Consider the following 23,256-nt stretch of genomic DNA (forward strand, 5'->3'; position numbering starts at 1 on the left):
TACCATTCCTAACAAATAGCTGACTCATGGACCCCATTGGGCTATCGTGTTCCTCATATTCAAGTCCCTTGACAATGAAATAGCGATTAGTGAGATAGGTTTGCCTTATCGACACTAAATTGATTCAATATTGTTTTTCTTAAATGGAAAAAATCATTTTTTCTTTTAAAAAAAATTGGATGTGGTATGCCAATTTGAGCCATAGAATTTTGTTTGTTTTGTTTGATAGGGGTATTTGAAATTGCAGGAGGGGTTTTCACCGGCCACTCGGCTTCGATGTTTCGGAGATACATTTATCCCACTATGCTATCGTCATTGATTGAATATATTGTCGTTGGAATGGAACGCGATAAACTGAAACACAACTTATGATCATAGGAGAGACATATTTGGAGTTTGCTCATATGAAAAGTCAGCTAAGTTAAACATCTGCTGATCTTGTGAATGGGTTGATAGCAGAGGTTTCGCGTTGAAGGGACACTCAAATCTGTAAATCGAGAAGCAATAAGAACTTTTAGATGATTAGAAAACAAGCATATTCTTCTTCGCAACTTCTGCGAGAATCAAAATGAGGAAACAAAAGTACCACCAATTTTAGCCAAAGTTGATTCCCTGAGCTAGAGGCAGCTCACTTCCATAGTTGATCGTGCTGCAGGAGTGATTCGTCAGTTGATACAAAGATGAGTTCGTCGTAAATTCAGATACAACGTAACAACGGGAGCAAAAAAAGGTAAACAAAATAGTTCAAACAGCATGTTTCTGGATAGGATATGAACAAGTTTCATGAGAATTTGTTGCCATCAAAACAGAATACTCGCGACAGCTAAAATCGTGTTCTTAAACCTTTACTCAATTGACATTGCAAAGCATAGGAAACAAGAAACAAAGAAATAAGATTTAAAGAAATACCGTTCTCAAAGTTCCTACCTGAATTAAACTAAGCATAGCCCTGATGCCATACATGATGTAGCAGTAGGGAGAAGGCTGTAAGTCACTGAATTCTCTGCACCGATTCATTTTTGGGAACACTGAGGTTTGGTTCTATCTATGGCTAAGGAGAAGGAAGGCTGGAGCGCCAAAAAGAAAAGTTTGCTTATTCTCTAATTCCTTGCGCTGATCATTTTTGAGAACATCTAATGCGAAAGTCATTGAATGGATAAATAGGCAATCCCTAAAACAAACTATTTAGTCTACTTTATGTGTCCCGTCGCAGGTATTTAGTCTACTTGTATTATATAATTGGAAGGTTGGGTGTGAGGCGGGAGAATTTCTAAACAAACTCCTCGTTCATTATATTGAGAAGCTCTATACTATTTCATTATCCCCTAACAAACCTATTCCAATTCCAACAGTTCAAGTGAGTTATCATTGAGAAAAAAACCATAAGTTACATGAAAATCGAGAAATAGAGTAATCTAACCGTTCATTAAGTTACAAGAAAAAAACCAAGTTTGGTTAGGCTGCTGAACTAATACCATACGGAATTCAATTAGATTGGCATTAGCTATCCTAAGGCTCAGACTATTAGAAACGGTTTGGTCTTTAGCTACATATTCTTTAAACTGCAAAAAGTCTAAACTAAGGCAATCATACTGCACAAGATGCTGTTTTACCTAGATCAAAGAGAAACGAAGACGATAAGGAGTAATGTGTTACCATCATATGGGCAAATTAGAAAGCAATAAGAAGAAAACATAGGAATGAAATAGAATCTCAGTTTACCAGGTTGAACGCCGCATATATTGCTTCCATGAGTCGCTCCCTGCTTCTCGACCACCTCCAGTGGCCTTTTCGCCACCGAAAGCTCCACCAATTTCGGCACCATTAGTAGGTATGTTCACGTTGACAATACCACAGTCGCTGCCATGAGCTCTGCATCATAAAGGCACACCGTTTGGAAAGAACTATAGAAACTAACTGTATATTAACAGAAAGAAAAAAAAATGCTGGAAAACTAGAAACCATATCGTGATAAAGCTGAAAGACTTTTCTACACTTACAATCTTTAGAACATTATCACAAAACTACAAATAAACTTTTTGAAGCACGAACATAGTGCATAAACATATGTGTGAAAATAATAATAATGAAGGTCCATAGTGCCTCTGCACCACCACTTTGGTCCAATGCCTTTGCTACCACCATAAATCCCCAAAATCTCATAAATAAAGTTGCACCATGAGCTTTTCGGATAGACCCGACATAATTCAGATCATAAACTCTAACATGTCCAAATTTGGAGGCTGTCAAAATCATTTAACAAGTTGAAAGATGGTTGTTACCCAATCCACTTGAAGATAATCTCAGGCTTGCGTGTGAAGATAGAACTACTCAGACCTTGTGGCACCGAGTTGTTTATTTCAATTGCCTCATTTAAAGTCTGTATAAGACATAGCAAATTAGAAATCTAGAGCTGAGAAGCAAAACAATAATATCAGATCCTGCCCATTAATTCCTTAAATGAAAAGGATGGCAACAAAAGTTAATAGATAAACCAAATTGAGTGCCAGTTCAAGAACTACCTGAAATTTCATTACATATAATACAGGACCAAACAGTTCTTCTTTAACTACTTGTGCACTAGGTGCAATCTCAACAATGGTAGGTTGAACAAAGTTTCCTTCAGAGTCAATAACAGACCCTCCAACGAGGATTTTCCCACCCTGCAGAAAGAAAACATGGTGAAACAAAAAAATAGAGAGAACAAAATTTGCAGATAAATCAGTCTTCTTCCTTCTCTGAGACATAGTCATGTTAATTGTTCAACTCATGGTTTTCTTAGCAGATATAGTTGTTGTGCATATTTACAGAGATGGCTTTAATTTTGTCTTGAAGAAACATTTAACCATAAATATGTTGATATTAACCACTTTTCTAGGCTAAACGGTATCATCAACAAATCAAGCACAGGTGTTAGAGTTTGCAACAATACCATGTTAAAAGTATAAACCTTAATTAATAAATCTTGTTGAAGATTATATCTCTCTATATATACAAAGAGAGCCATGGAAAAGACCACAAATAAAAAATTTAATAAATCACTCTAACAAGAGACTTTTTGATATAACAAGCAACACATTGTATTGTCTGACAAACTACATTCAAGATGAATATATTGACTTAATGTATCTACTTCTACAAAGATACACGTGGTTTGATTGTTCCTCTTTTCATATTCACAGTTCATTAATTTTTAAACAACCCACTTTCTCCCTATCATTCAAGAGCAGCCTAAATCCCAGGAGCAAACAACTTGTGAAAAATTAGAGGCGCAAGTATTTGGAAACCACAAAGTTGAGGCAATAATGCATATTTAGATTAGAGTTTGAAGCTGAACTATTAGAAAGGAACAAACTAACCTGTGCTTTAATGACTTCAATACCTTTCACAAAGTTCTCCTTTGAAATAGGGGTGTGTAATGGCCCCAATAAGGTGCCCTTTTCCAGTGGATCCCCAATATTCACTTGCTTATAGACTTGGATCAATTGATCCACGACAGTTTGGTAAACACTTTCATGAAGAAGCTACAGAGAAAACCCAGGTAAATCAGACTCAGTTGAGGATAGAATAATCTAGGTCCTCAGAAAAAAGATCAAAAACAACATATAGAAAGTTAAATTGTGATTACTAGTCTACGGCATGTTGTGCAACGTTGTCCAGCTGTACCAACTGCAGCAAACAGAACAGATCGCATGGCTAGCTGGATGTCAGCATCATCCATGACTATGATAGCATTATTTCCGCTGAGCTCAAGCAGGCATTTTCCAAATCTTTTATGGACGTTCTGCTGAACCAAGAGACCAACCTGCACTGAACACCAATAAGTTCATACTAGTTCACAACCAAAAGTGGACATTACAGTTCTTGTGCAATAGTAGGTTTTCCCAAGTGCAAAGACATTCCCCATTACAATGATTATGCACATGACAACTGTAGCTGACTCTACACCTTTAATATAAGACAGTTCCAGATAAAGCAAAAGCACTGTGAGTAAAAGCTAAACCATAAAATGAGCTTGAAGTTAAAGCCAGAAAGTCATGCCTGTGTAATGAAAATCTTAATCAATCCCTATTACTGAACATAAAGAACTAACCAGACTAATAAAATAAATGTTATCATATTTACACTGCAATAGTAAAAGAAAGCCTATAATCAAATTTAACCAACCAGGTATTTTTTAAGTTAAAAAAGGCATCAAATTTCACAAACAGAAATACCTTGGAGCTTCCAGTGAATGAGACCAGAGGAATCCTGGTGTCACGAGCTATTGCTTCACCAATTTCAGCCCCTCCACAAAATGAAGTGAAAATTGCTGCTGGCAAATTGTTCTTCTCTAGAACTTGTGCAACAATTTCAGTCATTGCAATAGTGATCAATGGCGTTGTAGGAGCACCTTTCCTGGAGAACAAAACAAGAACTTTTTTCATATTTGAAGTAAGTCTTAACGATTTGTAAGCCACGCAAGATGAGAAAATAATTGTAAAAATTAAATAATGATAGAATAAACTAAAACTGGATAGGAGGTTTTCAGATTAGTAGATCAGGTCTACTGTGTGGATGGATGCTCTTCCGAGTATGAGCATCTCAGATCCTATGATTTTCACTTCATGGAAATTATAAAAAACAATGATAAGTAAGAGTCTCCTATAGTAGAAAAATACTTGTTGACTCCACAGACAATGATAAGTAAGAGTCTCCTATAGTAGAAAAACAAAGATATTCAAAGAAGAATGTAGATAAATGTTTCGTGACAGTCAAAGGACCATTTCCCTAAGTTTATGGGTTAGAGATCATATTCCCAATGGATGAAAAGTATGTCAAAACTATCCTAGAATGAATCTCGGAAAGTAAGTCCTTTGTCTAATGTCTAGCCATAGATAGAGTTTATAGGAGTATATAAAGATCCTAAAGAAATTTATAAGCCATTATTTGGTCGTAGGTTGCACCAGTCCTGTTGGATTGTAGTTACAAGCATCCATGCTATAAAAATGAAACACACAAAAGTAAGGTAAGGAAGGTTCAAAGTACTCACCAAACCACACAATTTCCACAGACTAGTGCAATGCAAGCATTCCATCCTACAGCATCAAGGGATAGTATTTTAGGTGCAATCTTATGAGAAATCAATGTTAACCTTGGAATTTGAACAACCACCAAAACATAAGAACGCAGATAAACATGGGAATATGCTTCTCTTGATTGGTGTTAGCTTGAACAAGTATACTTATTTAAAACAAGTTGATCAAGTTATGGGGTTCTGAAAGTTATTATAGTGTTGTTGCATCAAAGAAAAAGGTGTTTCGACTAAGGAAAAAAAAATTATCGTCGTCAATTGACTATTGGCTATTGGCTATTGCTTTTTCCCTTTTGTCTCACAGTATAAAACATGCTCCTAATGATTCTTTTCTTTTATGTTTCTGCACTATTGGTTCCTTTCTGTGATCCTTGTTCAATCTTCTCAAAATGCTTGCTTAAGAGGCAAAAGTGATAAATCAAAAGGATATTAAAGGAACTTACCAAGCACAGCACATGGAAAATTGAAAGCTGTAATGACGCCCACAATTCCAAGAGGATTCCACACCTGAATTACATAAAGCATGGATATGACATCCTCAAAGCTTAAGTGCATGCTTAACATCAACTTAGAGGAAATTAATTGACAGCGCAAAACTATAATACCTCAAGCATCATATGATTTGGACCTGGAACAAGAAAAATTATTGATGATCAGTTAAACAAATAAAACCTGAAATTAAATAACATGTGCCAAGTTAAATACTGAAAAATGCCAAATCAAAACCATTGATCATCTTTACACTTCTCATTGATAAAACTATGGTGCTGATTGACAAACTATAAAAGCTGATGTGCTCTGCAGGTTTCAGGGGTTGAGCTCCCCTACAAACTCACCAAGAGTGCTAGGGCCAGCGGTCCCCTGCTCCAGAACCTAGATGACTTCTACTTCAGTTGACCCAACCTAAAACATACTGATCCAATCAGGTGCTAGTTGACTCAACCTTGCATTAGCCAAAAACATCCCCAGTAGGTGTTCACTTGATCCACCCTAGTGCTATAGGGACCCTTTAGGTGCATTATCGAACTTGGTATTATGACACTGGTATGGAAAATGCGGATTGGTCTGATATATATCAATGCAACATGGTAATTATGAGATGAAATATATGTGTACCTATATGTGACTTTCATATGTTTTTTGGAACATTGATAGTATCACTATTATGATAATATTATCTTTGGAACACTTATATGCATCTGGTTAATTATTCTACCTTTACTTGCAAATGGATAAAAATACAGGATCTGAAGGTGCACTAACTTGTATAAAGACAAACTACGAGTATTTGATGGGACATCTTCATTTATGATCAAGCCTTCTCATTGTCAAGATTGCTAAGAATAAGGTAAAATTCAAGAAAATTGAAAAGAATTAAAATGAGGAATTTACGTTCAGATGGTATGATAGATCCATTTAGCTGGCGGCTCAACCCAACAGCATAGTCACACATGTCAATGATTTCCTGTATAAAGGTTAAAAACTATGTCAATATGAAATTACAGCTCTATAAATGAATTGAATCAGATAATATTAACCACAGCTACTTAATGGCTATGAGAATAGTGCTATATTTACCTATTCTGTAACTAAAAATGCATTTCAATAGAAACAAACATAAGGTTATGGAACCTTAACATGGAATTGAAATACTAAGAAACAGCTTAGAAAATAGCTGATGATGATACTATAAATCCATGTGGCAACTATGTTAGAACTCTGCGACACATGAGGAAAATAGTACAGAAACAGAATATGACTTACTTGAACTTCCCCGATCCCTTCAGGAAGTATCTTCCCCATCTCAAGGGAGACAAGTCTACCAAGGTAGTACAGCTTTGTTCTTAGTGCTTCGCCAATCTGTCTAACAATCTCTCCTCTTTTAGGTGCTGGAATCTGGTTAAACATTATAAATCAAACGCTTCAGCTCAAAACAGAAAAAACAAGCTAAGAAATGAGAACTCAGACTAGTGCCATAATAGATTGATAAAAAGTAAATACCATCTGCAAACAATTACATGTGACAGTAAACCTACACAATTTATCACGTCTTAACGGCCAAATTAGATGGCTAAAAATCATACCCGAGATGAGCAGTGAATTCGAGTGCGTGAACAGTAGCTTAACAAGTCCTAAGTACCAATAAAAATTAAGAAAATCCTTGTCTGAGGGATTTGTAAGTTTGTAACTACAAAAAGTGCATAACTATAAGCAAGCCGAAATATCTAGCCGCAGTTTTCTCTCTAACCATCAACCATTTTAATACGATTGACAAAAAAAACTCCAAAAATCGTAGCTTTTAGCCGATCTCGTCTCTCATGCAAGTAAGAAGCTAAATCTAGTTCTTCCTTTACTAGAAGGCCCCCTAACCTGCATCCAGATCTTAGCAGCATTAGCGCAAGCCCGCAGACCCTCCTCATAATCCTCAATGGACGCCTCCATCACCTCCGCAATAACCTGAATCAAGTACCCCAAATCACATGAACAAAGAAGATCAATCGGGAAAAGGAACCCCCTTTCTCGATCGAAGGGGAGAAGGTACTCGCCTGGTTATTGGTGGGGTTGCGGGAGGCGACGACGGGGCCGCTGCCTCTCCAGGCGCCGTTCACGAAGCATCCGGGGTTGCGGGGGCCGAGACCGAGCTCGGAGAGGAACTCGTACGCCTTCCTCCCGAATCCGCCCATGAATCGATCGATCGCTGCCCCCGACGAGGATTTGGATGGATCGGAGAAGGATTAAGCAGCCAACGGAGGAAGGGAAGCGGAGAGGTGCGAGGAGTGAACTTCATCGATTTGATTTATATATAATACGATGCAAGTTTAGCAACGGACACGTGGAGATTCAACGCCAAATCTAGCACTACCTCATTGGATCATCATAATATTAAATAATTTAAATATTCGATAATTAGTTTTTTATTTGGGAATAGCAATTTATTATTTTAAAACCGTACATATAATTTTTTTGCATCAAAGAGTAATAGGCCACATTGTGTCACAGTCAAATTCCTTGATCAATTTGCCTACAACTTCAGATGTAGTTTGATCTCCAAAGGTTTCTTCTTTTGCTTTATCAATTTGTCAACAACAACTGCCATTCTTTATAATAAAACCTTGACGAAGACTTCATCTACTATCTTATCCTAACTCATGACTCTATCCAAGTCAACACTACAATTATCCAAATAAATATTCCAAGGCTTTTAAACTCTTGGCATTTTATAACCTCAAAAGCTGACTTAGTAACTTTATATGATAGAACACTGACATAGTAATATGCAACATTGTTATTGTTACCCCCACACAGTTGGTAACTACATCTCTAATAAATTTTAAGATCAACTTTCAACGAATATAAAATATTTCATTGGATACCTAACTATCCTTATATAAAGGGTCATTGTACTATAATAAAATATCTTCCGTGATTTATCTACCTATATCTATCAAGGAATCCAATGATACTGGATTATTTGGGGTGAACATTATCACCTTTTGCTCCAATATTATTTTTATTATGTAAAGTTAAAACTCCTAGTTTCATCATTTTTGAAGGTTGGTAGAAATGAAAGAACAATTTGATGAGATGACTCTAAAAGAGTATTTAGATGATTATGTGACAAATATATCTTAGATCATAATTTGTAAAATCACAATTTGAATCATAACATCACATGATCCTACGATTTGGAAGCACCAAATAGCTCCAAGATGATCTAGGATCATTTTTTATGGTAGAATCATAGCAGAATCAATATGATTGATAGAATCAGAGCAATATTAATATGATCGGTAGAATCGGAGTAGGATCGATACGATCCTACATTACAAACGATTCTATGCAATTTTTGATGAGGCCTATTGGTTTGCATTACAAACGATTCTATGCAATTTTTGATGAGGTCTATTGGTGCGGAAGTTTTAAAAGGTCATAACTTTTAACTCGAGTTGAACCATAGAACCTATAATATATATCAAATTGAAACTCATTCAAAGATTTACAGTTAGTTACTAGGTTTATACTTGTAACCTCCCAGTTTCATATTAAAAAAATGTCATCTTTTTTAAGGTCCAGAATATTTTTAATCTTTTTTTATTATATTTTAGACTATTTTATAATTTATGTTATTTTTATTTTTGTAGAGTTAAAATTAGGATTTTAAGATTATTTAAATATTTGTTTAGTTATTTTTGAGTTAGTTTTTTATCAATAATATTCTGTTGTTTCTTTTCCCCAAAACAATAAGTTTTTGGATACTTATTGCCTAGTATTTTACGGAATCAACAAAATTTAGAAGATTATTTCAAATGTTCATGTTCAAATTAAAGGATTCAATAGTTTCCGCTATGTCAGTTACTTTGTTGACCTTTAAACTGGGTTATCTTGTGAACCAAGAGAATATTTTTGAGGTTGAATGCAATTATTGTTATTATGTGAGTAGAAATTTTGTACTCTTTCATTTTGTAATATGAAAAATATGAATATTATTGATGCTATGGTGCTAGAATGGTAGTCAATTACTAATTAATTTAAATTTAATAATGTCATTTGCGGTGTCGAGTGTCGACAATTGCATGTATATATAAAAAATTATTAATATATTTATATGCAAATGATTGATTTTAGACATTTTGAGTGTATCATAAAATTGTTAATCACGTACCATAAAATTTCAAGTATTTTTTATAGGATCATACGATTCTATGATCTGATCTTGACTGATTCGATCCTAACCCTAAATCAATCCTACGTAGATTCATGATTTTGCAAACTATGCCTTGGATAAATCAGATGATATTGGTGATGTTTTTGGTTGTCACAAGCCTAGTGTAATCCTAAGCAAAATGAGATTGTGATATCTTACAAAGAAAGTGGAACATAAATAAGAGAAGTTCAAGATCTACAGTATGGAACCTTTCTCCCACAAAAAGGAAAGTCAAAGGCAAATCAATATTTATCATATGAGATGTTGAATCTCTATCCATAATCTATCGAAGGAATAATACTTAGGTGACGTTTGGTTCTTTCATAGGAATCAGAATGAGAATGAGAATCATAGTGTTATAGAATGAGAATGCGTATGAGTATGAATATCACTTTTAAAAATAATGTTTAGTTATTTGAATATTTCTATCAGAATAAATTAAAATTTTCTTTTTTACCCTTAGAAGAAAATAAGAGAAAACATTAGATGTGAGAGAAAGTTAAATGTGAAAGAAAAATATGATGAGAGAGAATGTGTGATAGGAAAGAATGAAGAGAATAAAAGTATAATGAGAGAAAATGAGTAAAGAGAGTGTGATGTGAGAGAGCATGATGAGAGATCATGAGGAGAGAGCAAATGTGATGATAGAGAAAGTGCGATGAGAGAAAATAAGGAGAGAGAGTGTGTGATAGGAGAGATTAAGGAGAGAGAAAATATGATAAGAGAAAGTGGGATGAGAAAGAATAAAGAGAGAAGCTATGGAGATAGAATAAAGAGAGAGAACGTATGATGAAAGAGAATAAGGAGAGAAAAAGTGTGATGATGAAATGAGGAGAGAGAAAATATGATGGGAGAGAATAAGAAAAGAGAAAGTGATATAAAAGGAAAATTGAATAAATATATTAAGGATATTTTTGCTCAAAATTTAATTCTCATTCTCATTTCCATCAAAACCCAAGGGAGGAGGTTGATTTCATCAATACCCAAGTTTTTGGGTTTCATTCAAAAATTTTAATTTCATTCCTATCAACCAAACACAAGGTTTGGAAATGAATCCATTTCCTTATTCCCAAACTCCTAAACCAAACGCCACTTATTTGTTAAGATGACTTAAGTTGATTATTTCAAACTGTCGGCTTAGCTGAGTAGACCGATCATTAACTTCGTCTAGAGGTGCCCAAGTCTAAGTGGGAGAGGGAATTTGTTGAATCACTGATTTGCTAAGTTGTTGAGTTGGCGATGTTAGGATGTATACTAAAAGCCTAGCTTTTTGTATGAACATTTATTTTGAAATGAGAATCACATTGGTCAAATGTCTACATTTAATTAAATGCAGTTGTCCATTTAATTTATATTGTAGATAACATGGTATGTGGTGTCACATAGAAGATTATGTTATCAGTTCCTTATAAATTATAAATAGTAGCTCACAACTAAGATGGATTGAGACAAACCATTGGAATGGTTATAGTGTAATTTGGTATTAGTTTATCTTGACTATAAAATTACACTAGTATACTATGTGTATATTGAGCATGACCATTTGAGGTTGTTCCTTTTATACTGTTTGCATAAAAGAACATAACCTCTGTTATTATGGATGTGCGTACTCTTAATCCCGATATAATAACAAGCACATATACTTAGTATTTATTTCTTTAATTTATCAATGGGTGAGATTTATTGGTTAAATCAATAGGCTCGATAAATTGAAAAATAATATTATTTATATGGTGTGTTGTTGATTATAGAAGGAAACGGTGTCCTAGTTATCTAGGTTGATGATGTCCCCTTGAGGAGCTCATAAGGATTGTCATGTAAACCCTGCAGACGGACTTAGTCCGACATGACAATGAAGTTGAGTGGTACTACTCTTGGAGCTAGATATTAATTAAGTGAGTTGTCAGTAAATCATTTAATTAATATACATTAGATATCTTAAACACAGGGAGATTAATGCACTTATGATAAGAAGAAGCCCATAATGTAATATGAGTTTGGTGCGGTAGTTCAATAATAACTCTTTAGTGGTATGAGTTATTATTGATGAACTTGAGTTGGGTGTTCGGGTTGAACACAAGAAGTTCAAGCTCATCGGGAGGCCAAAACCAATTCCTCCTCTCGGTCCCTGCTGTAACCTCTATAAAGCATCACGCTCACTCGTTTTGATTTTCTTTCTTACCCAAATGAGGGGCTGGCCACGTCCTTGCTTGATGCCCAAGCAAGGGGCTGGCCAAGCCCTCTTGGTGCCCAAGATGTGGGCCGGCCAAGCCATGTTTGGTGCCCAAGCATGGAGCCGACCATACAAGAAGAGAAAAGGAAGTTTTATTGAAAATAAAATTTTGTTAAAATCTTTCCTTTTATAGCTTTCTTCAAGGGATTTAAAAGAGAGATTTTAATTGTAAAAATCTTTCCTTTTATAGCTATCCCACAAGGGATTTAAAAGAGAGGTTTTAATTTTTTAAAACTTTCCTTTTATAACCATCCACAAAGGGATTTAAAAGAGATATTTTAATTTTAAAATCTTTCCTTTTTTATAGTTATCTACAATTATTTAAAAGAGATATTTTAATTTTAAAACCTTCCCTTTATAGCTATCTATAAAGGGATTTAAAAGAGAAATTTTAATTTTAAAATATTTCCTTTTATAGCTATCCACAAAGGGATTTAAAAGAGAGATTTTAATTTTAAAGTTTTTCCTTTTTTGTTGCCAAAGCTATGGCCGACCATGATTGAAATTAAAAGAAAGTTTTAATTATGTTTAAAACTTTCCTTTTTGGCATTCACCAAGGATTATAAAAGAGAGGTAGATGGTGCCTTATGGTACAACACAACCTAAAGTTCTCTCTTCTATTTTCCTTGGTGGCCGACCACCTTTCTCCTTTTCTCCCTTTGCTTTCTTTCCTTAAGGTCAGTGACACATCAAGGCTTCACCTTCTTGTGGCCGGATTTTTAGAGGAGAAGAAGAAAAGGAGGCTCCCTATTCTAGCATCCCTTTGGTGACCGAAAGCTTGGAAAAGAAGGAGAAGGTCGGGTGTCTTTGTTTTGGAAGATTGTCGCCCACACGACGCCCAAGAGGAGGAGAGGAATACAGCAGAAGATCAAGAGGTCTTTAAGATACAAAGAAAGATATAACTAGTTAATTGTTTCTGCGGTGTACTAGTTTAGTTTTTCTTTGTATGAATCCTAAAATACCAACACAAGAGGCGAGCGATTTTGAGTTTCGATTTTGTTCTTCAATTTTGTGTTTCGATCTTGTGCTTCGATTGAGGTCTCTTTAGTTAAACCTAGGGTTTATTGTGAGGAGTTTAAATATTCAATTTCTTTGAAAGGCTTTGTCTAGGAAATAGTGGATGATCCCATAATCAAAAAAGTCGAGTGCCTCGCCAACGACCTGGAAGCCAATCCTTGAAATAGATATTTAATCAACTTCTGTAATATGGTTTAACTTCTGAAGAACACATGAGTTGAACTTGGATTAATAATGTTAAGTTTCGTTTGTAATCCAAGTTTAACTTCTGAAGATCACATGAGATGAACTTGGATTAATAATGTTAAGTTTTGTTTGCAATCCAAGTTTAACTTATGAAAAACACATGGGTTGCTAGGAAAAATTCTATGTGTAACGCCCCGCCCCTCCTGTTAAGGCGACGGGGGTTACTTACACATACCTATGTATACTTACTTGCTACAGCGGAAGTCTTATTTATAAAAAATTAAAAACTTTTCTTTTCTTTAAAATCAACATGACTAATCACCTGGACATATAAAATCACATAGCATACTTAACATGATTTGTAAGTCATAATGCCCAAACACAAAATTAAATGTCATAGAGTCATAAAGCAGTAACATAACTAAGCATAGTTCTTATTAAACAAAAAGCAGGTCTTTCTCCTTTAGCCAAGGCACTACCACACACATCCTTCTAGCCTCTCCTGCTGCTCCCCTAGTTCATCCATTCCTTGCCTTTATCTATGGTACAAGAAAGTAAGCTGTGAGCACTCATGGCTCAGTAAGTTCCTTTCCTACTCACAAAACCGTATAACATATTAAAATCACAAGACATAACACATGGAGGAAATTCATTATATCATGCAGTATATCATGACATATCATAACGTAAGCATAAGGTATCATGGCATAACATAGCATAATCATCAACTGCACCCTGACATATCATAACATCATCATAAATATCATGGCATAATCATAAGGTATATGCAAGGTGAATTCATAAACATGTATCATAAAAACATATGCAATATGTCCTTTGAAAACTTATAATATACATACTTAAACATAATCATAACATGATTGGGGCCCCGGCTTGTACCACATACATAAATGCGCGCGCCCTATGTAGGTCCAAGGTAGTAAGTCTTGAACCCTACAAGGCATACATACTAGGCCCGTTTCTTAGTCCATCGACCTAGGGGCACTTAGGAGCCCATCCCTAACGAGGCCCGTTTCTTAGTCCATCGACCCCGGGGCGATTATGGAGCCCACCCTTGGTACAAGCCATACATAAAGTAAAATAGCATGTTTATACATATCATGGTTCTTATCTTTTCTTGTACATCGTGTCACTTATCATATCATACCATATAGACTTTTGGGCACACAGCTCATCATAATGGTATGTAAAGATTTGGCACACAGCGCATCATATATTTTATGCATAAACTGGCACACAACACATCATATGTTTCATGCATAAATTTGCACATAGCTTCATCATAAATAATACACACCATAGCATAAGGGTTTCCATCATGTATAGATCATAAGTGTGCATAATTAAACATAGAAGCATAGAAATCTCAAAATCATGGCATATAAGATACATGGAAAACATAATTCAATCTCTAACCCTAATGTCTCTTAGTGGTCGAACCATATAGGTTGGGGTTTTTGGTAAAACTTCATCCCAACATGTGAACCCTAAGCAAGCATCACTTCTTGTACCATAAGAACTATCATGAGCAAGTTTAGGTAGAGTTCTAGGTTACTTAAACTTACAACTTATCATGGCCGAACCTTATCAAGCATGCATTGGGTTAAAGACTATCATTCAAGCTTGTGAACCCTAAACAACTTTCATAGCAAACATTTCAAGGAATAATATGAGCATGGTTGAGTTAGGTTCTAAGTTTCCTAAGTCCTTCATCATGTATTGGCCGAATATTATAGGACTTAAAAATTTAGGTTCAAGTGTCCTAAAAGCATGAGAACCTTAAACAACTTTCATAGCAAAAAAATATCAAGGAATAACATGAGCATAATTGAGTTAGGTTCTAAGTTTCCTAAGTCCTTCATCATGTATTGGTCTAATAGTATAGGACTAAAAATTTAGGTTCAAGTGTCCTAAAAGCATGAGAACCTTAAACAACTTTCATAGCAAAAATATCAAGGAATAATATGAGCATAGTTGAGTTAGGTTCTAAGTTTCCTAAGCCCTAAATCTTGAAGTGGCCGAAACTTGTAGGGTTTAAAATTAGGGTTCAAGTGCCCTAAAACATGAGAACCTTAAACAACCTTCATAGCAAATATATCAAGGAATAACATGAGCATAGTTGGGTTAGGTTCTAAGTTTCCTAAGCCCTAAATCTTGAAGTGGCCGAAACTTGTAGGGTTTAAAATTAGGGTTCAAGTGCCCTAAAAACATGAGAACCTTAACAATTTTCTTAACAAACATTTCAAAGAATAACATGAGCATGATTGAGTTGGGTTCTAAGTTTCCTAAGTCCTAAATCATGAAGTGGCCGAAGGTTATATAGCATGAATTTAATTTCCATACAACAATTAACATAAGCACATTAGATTAGCTACACAATCATTTCATCAAGGAGATCATGAGCATCTTAGATTTGCTTTAAATTCTCCTAGGCTTTTTAAGAACAAAACATCCAAACATAGCCGAACCTTCATGGACATAAAATAGAGTTCAACTTAACATATAATCATGGGTATATCGTAATAGTTTCATATCTTATCTTAAGGAGATCTTGGCATACTTAGTTTAAAATTAAAGCTCTCCTAGGCCCTTAATTCTACCATGGCCGAATACTCATAAATCTAGGTTCTACCAAACATTTCAACATAGATAACTTCTTACCATAAAATACATGCTACAAGAGAAATATCAAGCATATAAATGTTTAGATCCTTTCTTTCTCTAGGTCCTTCCTTTGGTCTTATCTTGGTTAGAATTTCTTCATGATGTTTTCTTAGCTTTTTATGTGACCGAATTCTACATAGAAAAATAAGAGCTATTGTACCACAGGTGAGGGGAACTTACATCATTTCGCTTGTGGTTTTTCCTTAGAGAGAAAAGTATTCTAGTGATAAGGAAGGTGGAAGCTTCTTCTTCTTGTACCTCCTCTTGTTTCCTTTGCTTGTAAGGGCTAGAACTTGAAGTTTCCTTCTTGGAAATTAGCTTTCTTGGAGAAGAACTTAACTTAGAAATGGGTATGAGGAGAGGAAAGGGGTTTCTTGGTTCGGTGAGAATGGAGAAGGGAGAAGGAGGAAGAAGAAAACGAATTAAATCCCTTTGTTTTTCTTCTCTAATCCTATTTATCCCTTTGCCAATGAGACATGTCCCCATTCTTTCCCCCAACTCCTCTTTTCCCCCACTCCATTAATTCCCACGAAAATAGAGAGAGGGAGGGGAGTAGAAAATCCCTCTTTTGCTTCCTCCCTTTTCTTAACCAAGAGGGAAAAGAAGGTAAGCAACTTGGTTTTCTCTTGTTCTTTTTGCTTAGTTTTCTTTTCTCCTTTAACTAAATTTTTCATTCCTTTCTATCCAATTATTTCTCCTTATCCTAATGGTTATCATTCATCAATTTATCTCCATTAACTGTGGGAGGTTCAAGGTTCAATCCTTGACCTCACCTCTTCTTATTCTATATTTTCTTTTGTTTTTATTTTCCTTTTTATCTTATTCTTTTCATTTCTTTATGCTCTAAGGAAAATAATATTCATATACCTATTTTAAATTTTCGGTGTTACACTGTGCTTGTACAAATTTTTGTACAGGGGAAACAAAACGGAATTCTAAGTAGCACCCAATAGGCGAGTGCTCCTAGTGTCGAGTCGATGAAGATGATGCCCAAGGCTCGAGATGGACGCTGAATAAACCCAGACCCTAAGTTTGACTGGATTGTGTGATAAGCGTCGCCCAAGGAACAAAGATGTCGAGTCCTACAGTGAGATAGTCTCTTTAAAACAGATTCGTCCCATCTAAGAAGTCACATTTGAATATCTATTTCTCAGGATAAAATGGTAAGACTATGAATATAACTAAGCATAGATTGTCATAGTGAAATGACCGTATACCTAAATACTATTATGAGTATTCGTCGAACAAAAAATATTACAACAGAATAAAAGAGAAAACAATGAGGGGAGTTAAAGGATAACAAACCTATCTTCTCCTCTTGATATGTTCTCTCCTGCCAGGGCCGACCCTGGAGGAGGGCGACACTGGGCGATGGGCCTCGGCCCAGAATTTGGGAGGGCCCAATTTTTTTTTTTAGTATTATGTATTATAGGCATGTAGTTGGGGCCTTGGGTAGTTGGGCCCAAATTCATATTTCATAACCTTTTGATATTGTCTTTTCCTTTTATCCTTTTAGGTTGCAATTTGCAAAGTGGTAAAGGATTTGGGGTTGCCATGAAACAATTGGAAGGTATAATCTTATTTTTTGAAAAGTATACGAATGATGATTTTGTTGCAAGTTTGATTATTACTAAAAGTCTTACATCATATATGAACACAGAGCCAATATTTAAAACAAAATATTATATTTTTAAGAAAAAATAATTTAATGAAAGAGAGGACGATGAAGTTTCACTATCAGAGTCCTTTAGAATTGATTATTTTGTTGTTGTTGTAGATATGACGATTGCTTCTTTAAAATGTAGATTTGAGCCAATGAAAACTTTGGAAAATATATTTGATTTTTTATTTAATTCAAAAATATTAAGAACTTTGGACGATGATGAATTGCGAAAATGTTGTGTAAATCTAAAATTTACTTTAACTCATAACAATTCATCAGATGTTAAGTTAGATGATTTATTTACCGAATTAAAAAAATATTACAAATAACTTTACCAAATGTAGTAATGTCTACAATTACTATTCTTGAATTTGTTCAAAGTATAAATTGTTGTTCAAATGTTGCAATTACTTATAGAATCTTGTTGACTATGCTTGCTACGGTAGTAGCATCAGTTGAAAGGAGTTTTTTAAAATTAAAATTATTGAAAACATATATGAGATTGTCAATGTCGCAATAAAAATTAAATGAATTGACAATTTTATGTATTGAAAAAGATATTTTGAAAAATCTTAAAATTGATAATATTATAGACGATTTTATAAATAAAAATATTAAAAGAAATTATTATAGATCAATTATATATTATTAAAATTTATTTTAGACCTTATTTTATTTTTTTCGCCCGAACTCCTGAGTCGAAGGACCGGGACTATCTCCTGCTTTGTACGAAGAAGAGCTTTCTCTCTTCGTTTTTACTCTGTTTTTCTTTTCGATGTAGGAAGCAGTGCTCTTACTTCTTAACCTACGTTTCCTTATAAAGAAAGGGTAAATTTGCATGCACTCCCTATTGATAAACACAACTTTACATGCAGTCCCCATCCATGAAAAACTTTCTTTTCACTCCCCAGTCAAACATATTTACCTAATTGCCCATGATATTTTTAGGTACAAAAAATCCAAAATTCAGTATAAATCCTTTTAAATTCAGTATATTAAATTAGAATCCAGTATATTTTCTATTAAATTGAGTACGATTCTTTTTTCACCTCAAAATATACTCGATTTTAGTTTAATGTGCTGAATTTAATAGAAAATATACTCGATTTTTAATATAAAGTACTGATTTTAAGAATAATTATACTCATTTTCGGACTTTTTGTACTCAATTTTTGACTTTTTGTACCTAAAAAATATGGGTTAATTTCAATAGAAAATATTCTCGATCCTAGTATAGAGTACTGGATTATAGTGTAAAGTGCTGAATTTAACAGGAATGATACTTATTTTTAGACTTTTTATACCTAAAAAATAAGAAGGATAATTTTGATAGAAAATATACTTGATTTTTAATATAAAGTACTAACTTTAAGAAGAATTATACTCATTTTCAGACTTTTTATACTCAATTTTGGACTTTTTGTACCTAAAAAATTTGAGGGGCAATTTAGGTATCAATATTTGCATGAAGGAGTTGAAACAAGTAATATTTTGCATGTAAGGAGTGGAAACAAAATTTTTTAGGCATGGGGATTACATGCAAAGTTATGATTATCATTGAGGATTTTTCTCTAATTTACCGATAAAGAAACGTTCATGTTTTGCATGGCCATTAACAATTTGTGACTTGCATGCAAAGTCATGCTTTGCATGGAAAAGCAAGTGACGTGCTCCTGCTGAATCACGCGTGCTGAATACGCAAAAGAGATTTGTGTAAATTTCAGGCTGATTTACATGGGCTTTTATGCGCCGACTGCGGTCTATTGTGTACAATAATATTCACATAGAACTTTTAAATTGGTAGAATTTGCTGTAAATTTGTACGTCCTCTTGCACTCAATATCAATTTTCATGTCACTCTTTTGATGTAAAATTAATAATCCATAAGTCATGTTTTTATTTATAATTTTCTAATAATCTTCTACATAAATGGAAACAAGATATATGTTAATCTTTTACAGTTGATTATATGATAGGTAGGTATTGTTGGGGTGTACGATACGGTATGTGCTTAGCACGTTTCGCAAAAATGTAGTGGAAGCAATAAAGATGATAATAAAACTAATTTTATTACTAGACACACACCATATACATATAGGATACAACTCAAGCAGATATAATCGTAAAATAAAAATTTAAGAATAACAATTATTCTAGGTATATCTTATAGATTATGCATAAAGAAAAGGACATCAACTTTAGTGACATATATAAACCTCGCATTTATTTGTATCCACGTAGAGTTCTTCGAGACAACTCCGGTGAGCAATAAGATTCACCTTCGATTGGTACTAGCCAAGCGTGGAGACAATGTACTCTAAGAGAAGGAAGAAACAGTGAAGAAGCTTAGGAAGAAAATCTTCCTTGGCTTCTTGGTGGTTGCAGGGAGAGAAGAGAAAGACTAGGTTTCAAAAACATAAACCAATGAATAATGAATTGGTTCTTTTAATTTCTCCCTTCTATATCAATATATAGTTTTTTTTTATAAGTTAGATTAAAAAACTCAAATTCAACCCAAAATTTCTTAACCAAAATTTAGTCTGTTGACCTCTTGACTTGGTTCACAACTAAACCAATTTGGTTTAAACTAAATCAATTTGGTTGATTACTAAATTAAATATGGTCTAACTCTTTCCTAAGAGATGTGGCACATCCGTGTTAGGATCGATGATCGCGGCTAGAGAGGGGGGGGATGTGAATAGCCGTCCCAAATCGTTCGTTTCTTTCTACAAATCAGGTTAGCGCAGCGGAAATACAATAATAGAAACGAGAACGAGAAGATCAAACCTTAGACGCAGCGATGTAACGAGGTTCGGAGATGAAACTCCTACTCCTCGGCGTGTCCGTAAGGTGGACGAAGCCTATCAATCCGTCGGTGGATGAAACCCCGGATAACCGGCTAATATGAACTCCTTCTGGGTGTAGAAACCTCACCACAAAGTCTTTGCAACAGCAAAACAGAGGAGTACAACAATAGAGGAAGCAAACATGAACAATAGAAATTGTAAACACACTTGCTTGCCTTCTCGTCGGAGTCCGTTGATGAAGCAGCAGCTTCACGGCTCCAGCAGCTAGAAAACCAGCACGAAGCTCACGCGAAGCTTCAGCAAACCGAGAGCTCAGCAAAGCTCAAAACTGCAGTAAGGAGGAAGAGCAAGAACTTTTTTGTAGAGGCCCTAGACCTCGATATATATCCTGCGAAGAAGAAGACACATAAACTAGCCGTTGTGTCGCAACGGCTAGGGCCTGGACCGATCAGGCACACTCCTGATCGGTCCAGGAGTGTTCTGATCGGTCTTGGGACCGATCGAGCCTTAGGCTGATCGGTCCCCAGACCGATCAGCCAACTCTCTATGAGAGTTGGCCTCGTCTCTGATCGGTCCACACCGATCCCCCTACTTCTTGGCTTCGTTGCTTATTCTTGATCGGTCACCGGACCGATCAGATAGCCCACTCTCTTACCTAGTCCGGAGAACGAGCTGCCGAGCCCTCTCCGACTTCGTCCGGTCCAGAGAATGAGCTACCGAGCTACCGAGCTACGAGCTACCGAGCCCTCTCCGACTCCATCCGGTCCAGAGAACGAGCTACCGAGCCCTCTCTGACCTAGTCCGGAGAGCGAGCTGCCGAGCTACGAGCTACCGAGCTACCGAGCTACCGAGCTACCGAGCTACCGAGCCCTCTCCGACTCCATCCGGTCCAGAGAACGAGCTACCGAGCCCTCTCTGACCTAGTCCGGAGAGCGAGCTACCGAGCTACCGAGCTACCGAGCTACCGAGCCCTCTCTGACTTCCCATGCCAAGCTTCCATACTTGGACTTCTCCCGTGCCAAGCTCCCTGCTTGGACTTTTCCGTGCCAAGTCTCCATACTTGGACTTTTCTCGTGCCAAGCTCCCTGCTTGGACTTTTCACCAGATGTCTGGTCAACCTTGACCTATCTGGATTTCCCTTGCCTGGCTTCACTCACCAGGACTTTCCAACTGCCTGGCTTCACTCACCAGGACTTTCCATCTGCCTGGCTTCACTCACCAGGACTTCCAAACTGCCTAGCTTCACTCACTAGGTCTTTCCCCTGCCTGGCTTCACTCACAAGGACTTTTACTTTCACCTAGCTTCACTCACTAGGATTTTCACCTGGCTTTACTCACCAGGACTTCCCGACTGCCTGACTTCACTCACCAGGACTTTCCGAACTGCCTGGCTTCACTCACCAGGACTTTCCGAACTGCCTGGTTTCACTCACCAGGACTTTCCGAACTGCCTAACATCCCAGTTAGGACTTCCCAGTCAAGTATCCGGTCAACCTTGACCTACTTGACTCTTCTTCATCCAACCTGATCAGACCCTGATCAGTATCTCTCCGCATGGACAACTGCACCTGCATTGTCCATGTCTACATGTCTTTCTGTATTGTCAAACATCGAAACCATGACCAAGGTTTACGCTTGGTCAACTAGGTCAACCTTGACCTACTGGAAATTGCACCAACAATCCGCACTTTCATTTCAACAAAATATCTTTCATATTTTCCCTTTATCCGGTCCAACCAAACATTTTATTTCTAGATCTGAAAATCAAAATTTCGAACTGGTTTTATGTCTTCAGATACTTATAGTGCGTGTGACCCAATAGATTTCTGGTTTATCTTAGATTTTCATAATTAACTATTAATTATGGATCAATCATGAGTGACACATAGTAGTACATCATAATCCTCAATTAACTGAAAAATTGTAGTAGATTTCAGAACTAGTTCTGAACCCTTCAGTAGCTACAGTGAGTCGTGCATCATTCCTTTCACTCATCTTATACCCACATAGTTCAGGATATGATCTATGTGTCTATCCCCATTAGGCTAACTATGTCATACTTAATCCAAGTAATATTAACTAGTCCTATGAATTCAAATTACTCCTACATGTGTCTAAGAGTCTCATACTCTTAACATATGATGCTTTGCAATGATTTTGAGTAACAATCCTGACAAGTAACCATAGGACATACATCTCCTCGTAAGGAGCAGTGAATCTTCTATGGGCTATCCAAATACCTTTGGGCACTTCAACTTATACCTAATCATCTCGAGTTTACATCTCTAAGAAAATGCTTTGCTTAAGATGTCAAAGTATAAGCCTCCATGACCGAGGTGACTTGAATACCCCAAGTCGAAGGAAACTTGCACTCGAGCTGCAGTAAGAATTTTGTAGGCATATCCATATATGTAGAGAACCATATGAAGTCTTATAGTAGGTCACTCCAATGAATTAGTTATCATAACTAGCATTCACATTTAACTCTCGACATCCTAATGTCTCCAGCTAATGAGTAATAGTTGCTTGGTTAAACCAAGGACCCGTGCTAGTCTTACAGAATTGATGATGTCCGAATACATTAATTCATTGGCTAGAAAATATTTCAATACTTTCATAATTACACATATAGAGAAGCTCACTAGTTGTGACCCAATCACAAATTCTCTCATACTATGAATCGTATTGCAGACATCCAGTAAATGAGTTTAAGATTATTTAAACACATAAGTAAAGTACACTCAAATAGTGAATCTTTATTTATCGAAATAAATAGTATAAATCATAAGTCGATTGCCTTAGGACATCTCTCAAACATAACATACTCCACTTGGCCTAATGTCAATACCACGGTGCCCTATATCATAAGCTTTGATGTGACTCTCA

General features: G+C 35.8%; 1 protein-coding gene across 2 annotated transcripts; it reads right to left on the reverse strand.

The window, feature by feature from the left end:
* Positions 1-292: 292 nt before the first annotated feature.
* LOC122041536 (aldehyde dehydrogenase family 7 member A1-like) lies at positions 293-7,846 on the reverse strand. 2 transcript variants are annotated; one of them, XM_042601251.1, is made up of 15 exons: positions 7,621-7,846; positions 7,445-7,531; positions 6,839-6,970; positions 6,467-6,539; positions 5,680-5,702; positions 5,518-5,581; positions 5,033-5,078; positions 4,218-4,398; positions 3,629-3,805; positions 3,360-3,524; positions 2,523-2,663; positions 2,283-2,380; positions 1,723-1,872; positions 590-649; positions 293-487 (listed from the first exon to the last, which is right to left on the reverse strand). In XM_042601251.1, the coding sequence occupies exons 1-14, from the start codon at positions 7,756-7,758 to the stop codon at positions 595-597; spliced, it is 1,530 nt and encodes a 509-aa protein (XP_042457185.1). In that variant the 5' UTR covers positions 7,759-7,846; the 3' UTR covers positions 293-487; positions 590-594. The 2 variants fall into 2 exon arrangements, with proteins under 2 accessions (XP_042457185.1, XP_042457184.1); XM_042601250.1 differs by having other exon boundaries at positions 587-649.
* Positions 7,847-23,256: the final 15,410 nt, after the last annotated feature.

The sequence above is a fragment of the Zingiber officinale genome, chromosome 2A (genome assembly GCF_018446385.1).
Source record: "Zingiber officinale cultivar Zhangliang chromosome 2A, Zo_v1.1, whole genome shotgun sequence".
Taxonomy (NCBI): domain Eukaryota; kingdom Viridiplantae; phylum Streptophyta; class Magnoliopsida; order Zingiberales; family Zingiberaceae; genus Zingiber; species Zingiber officinale.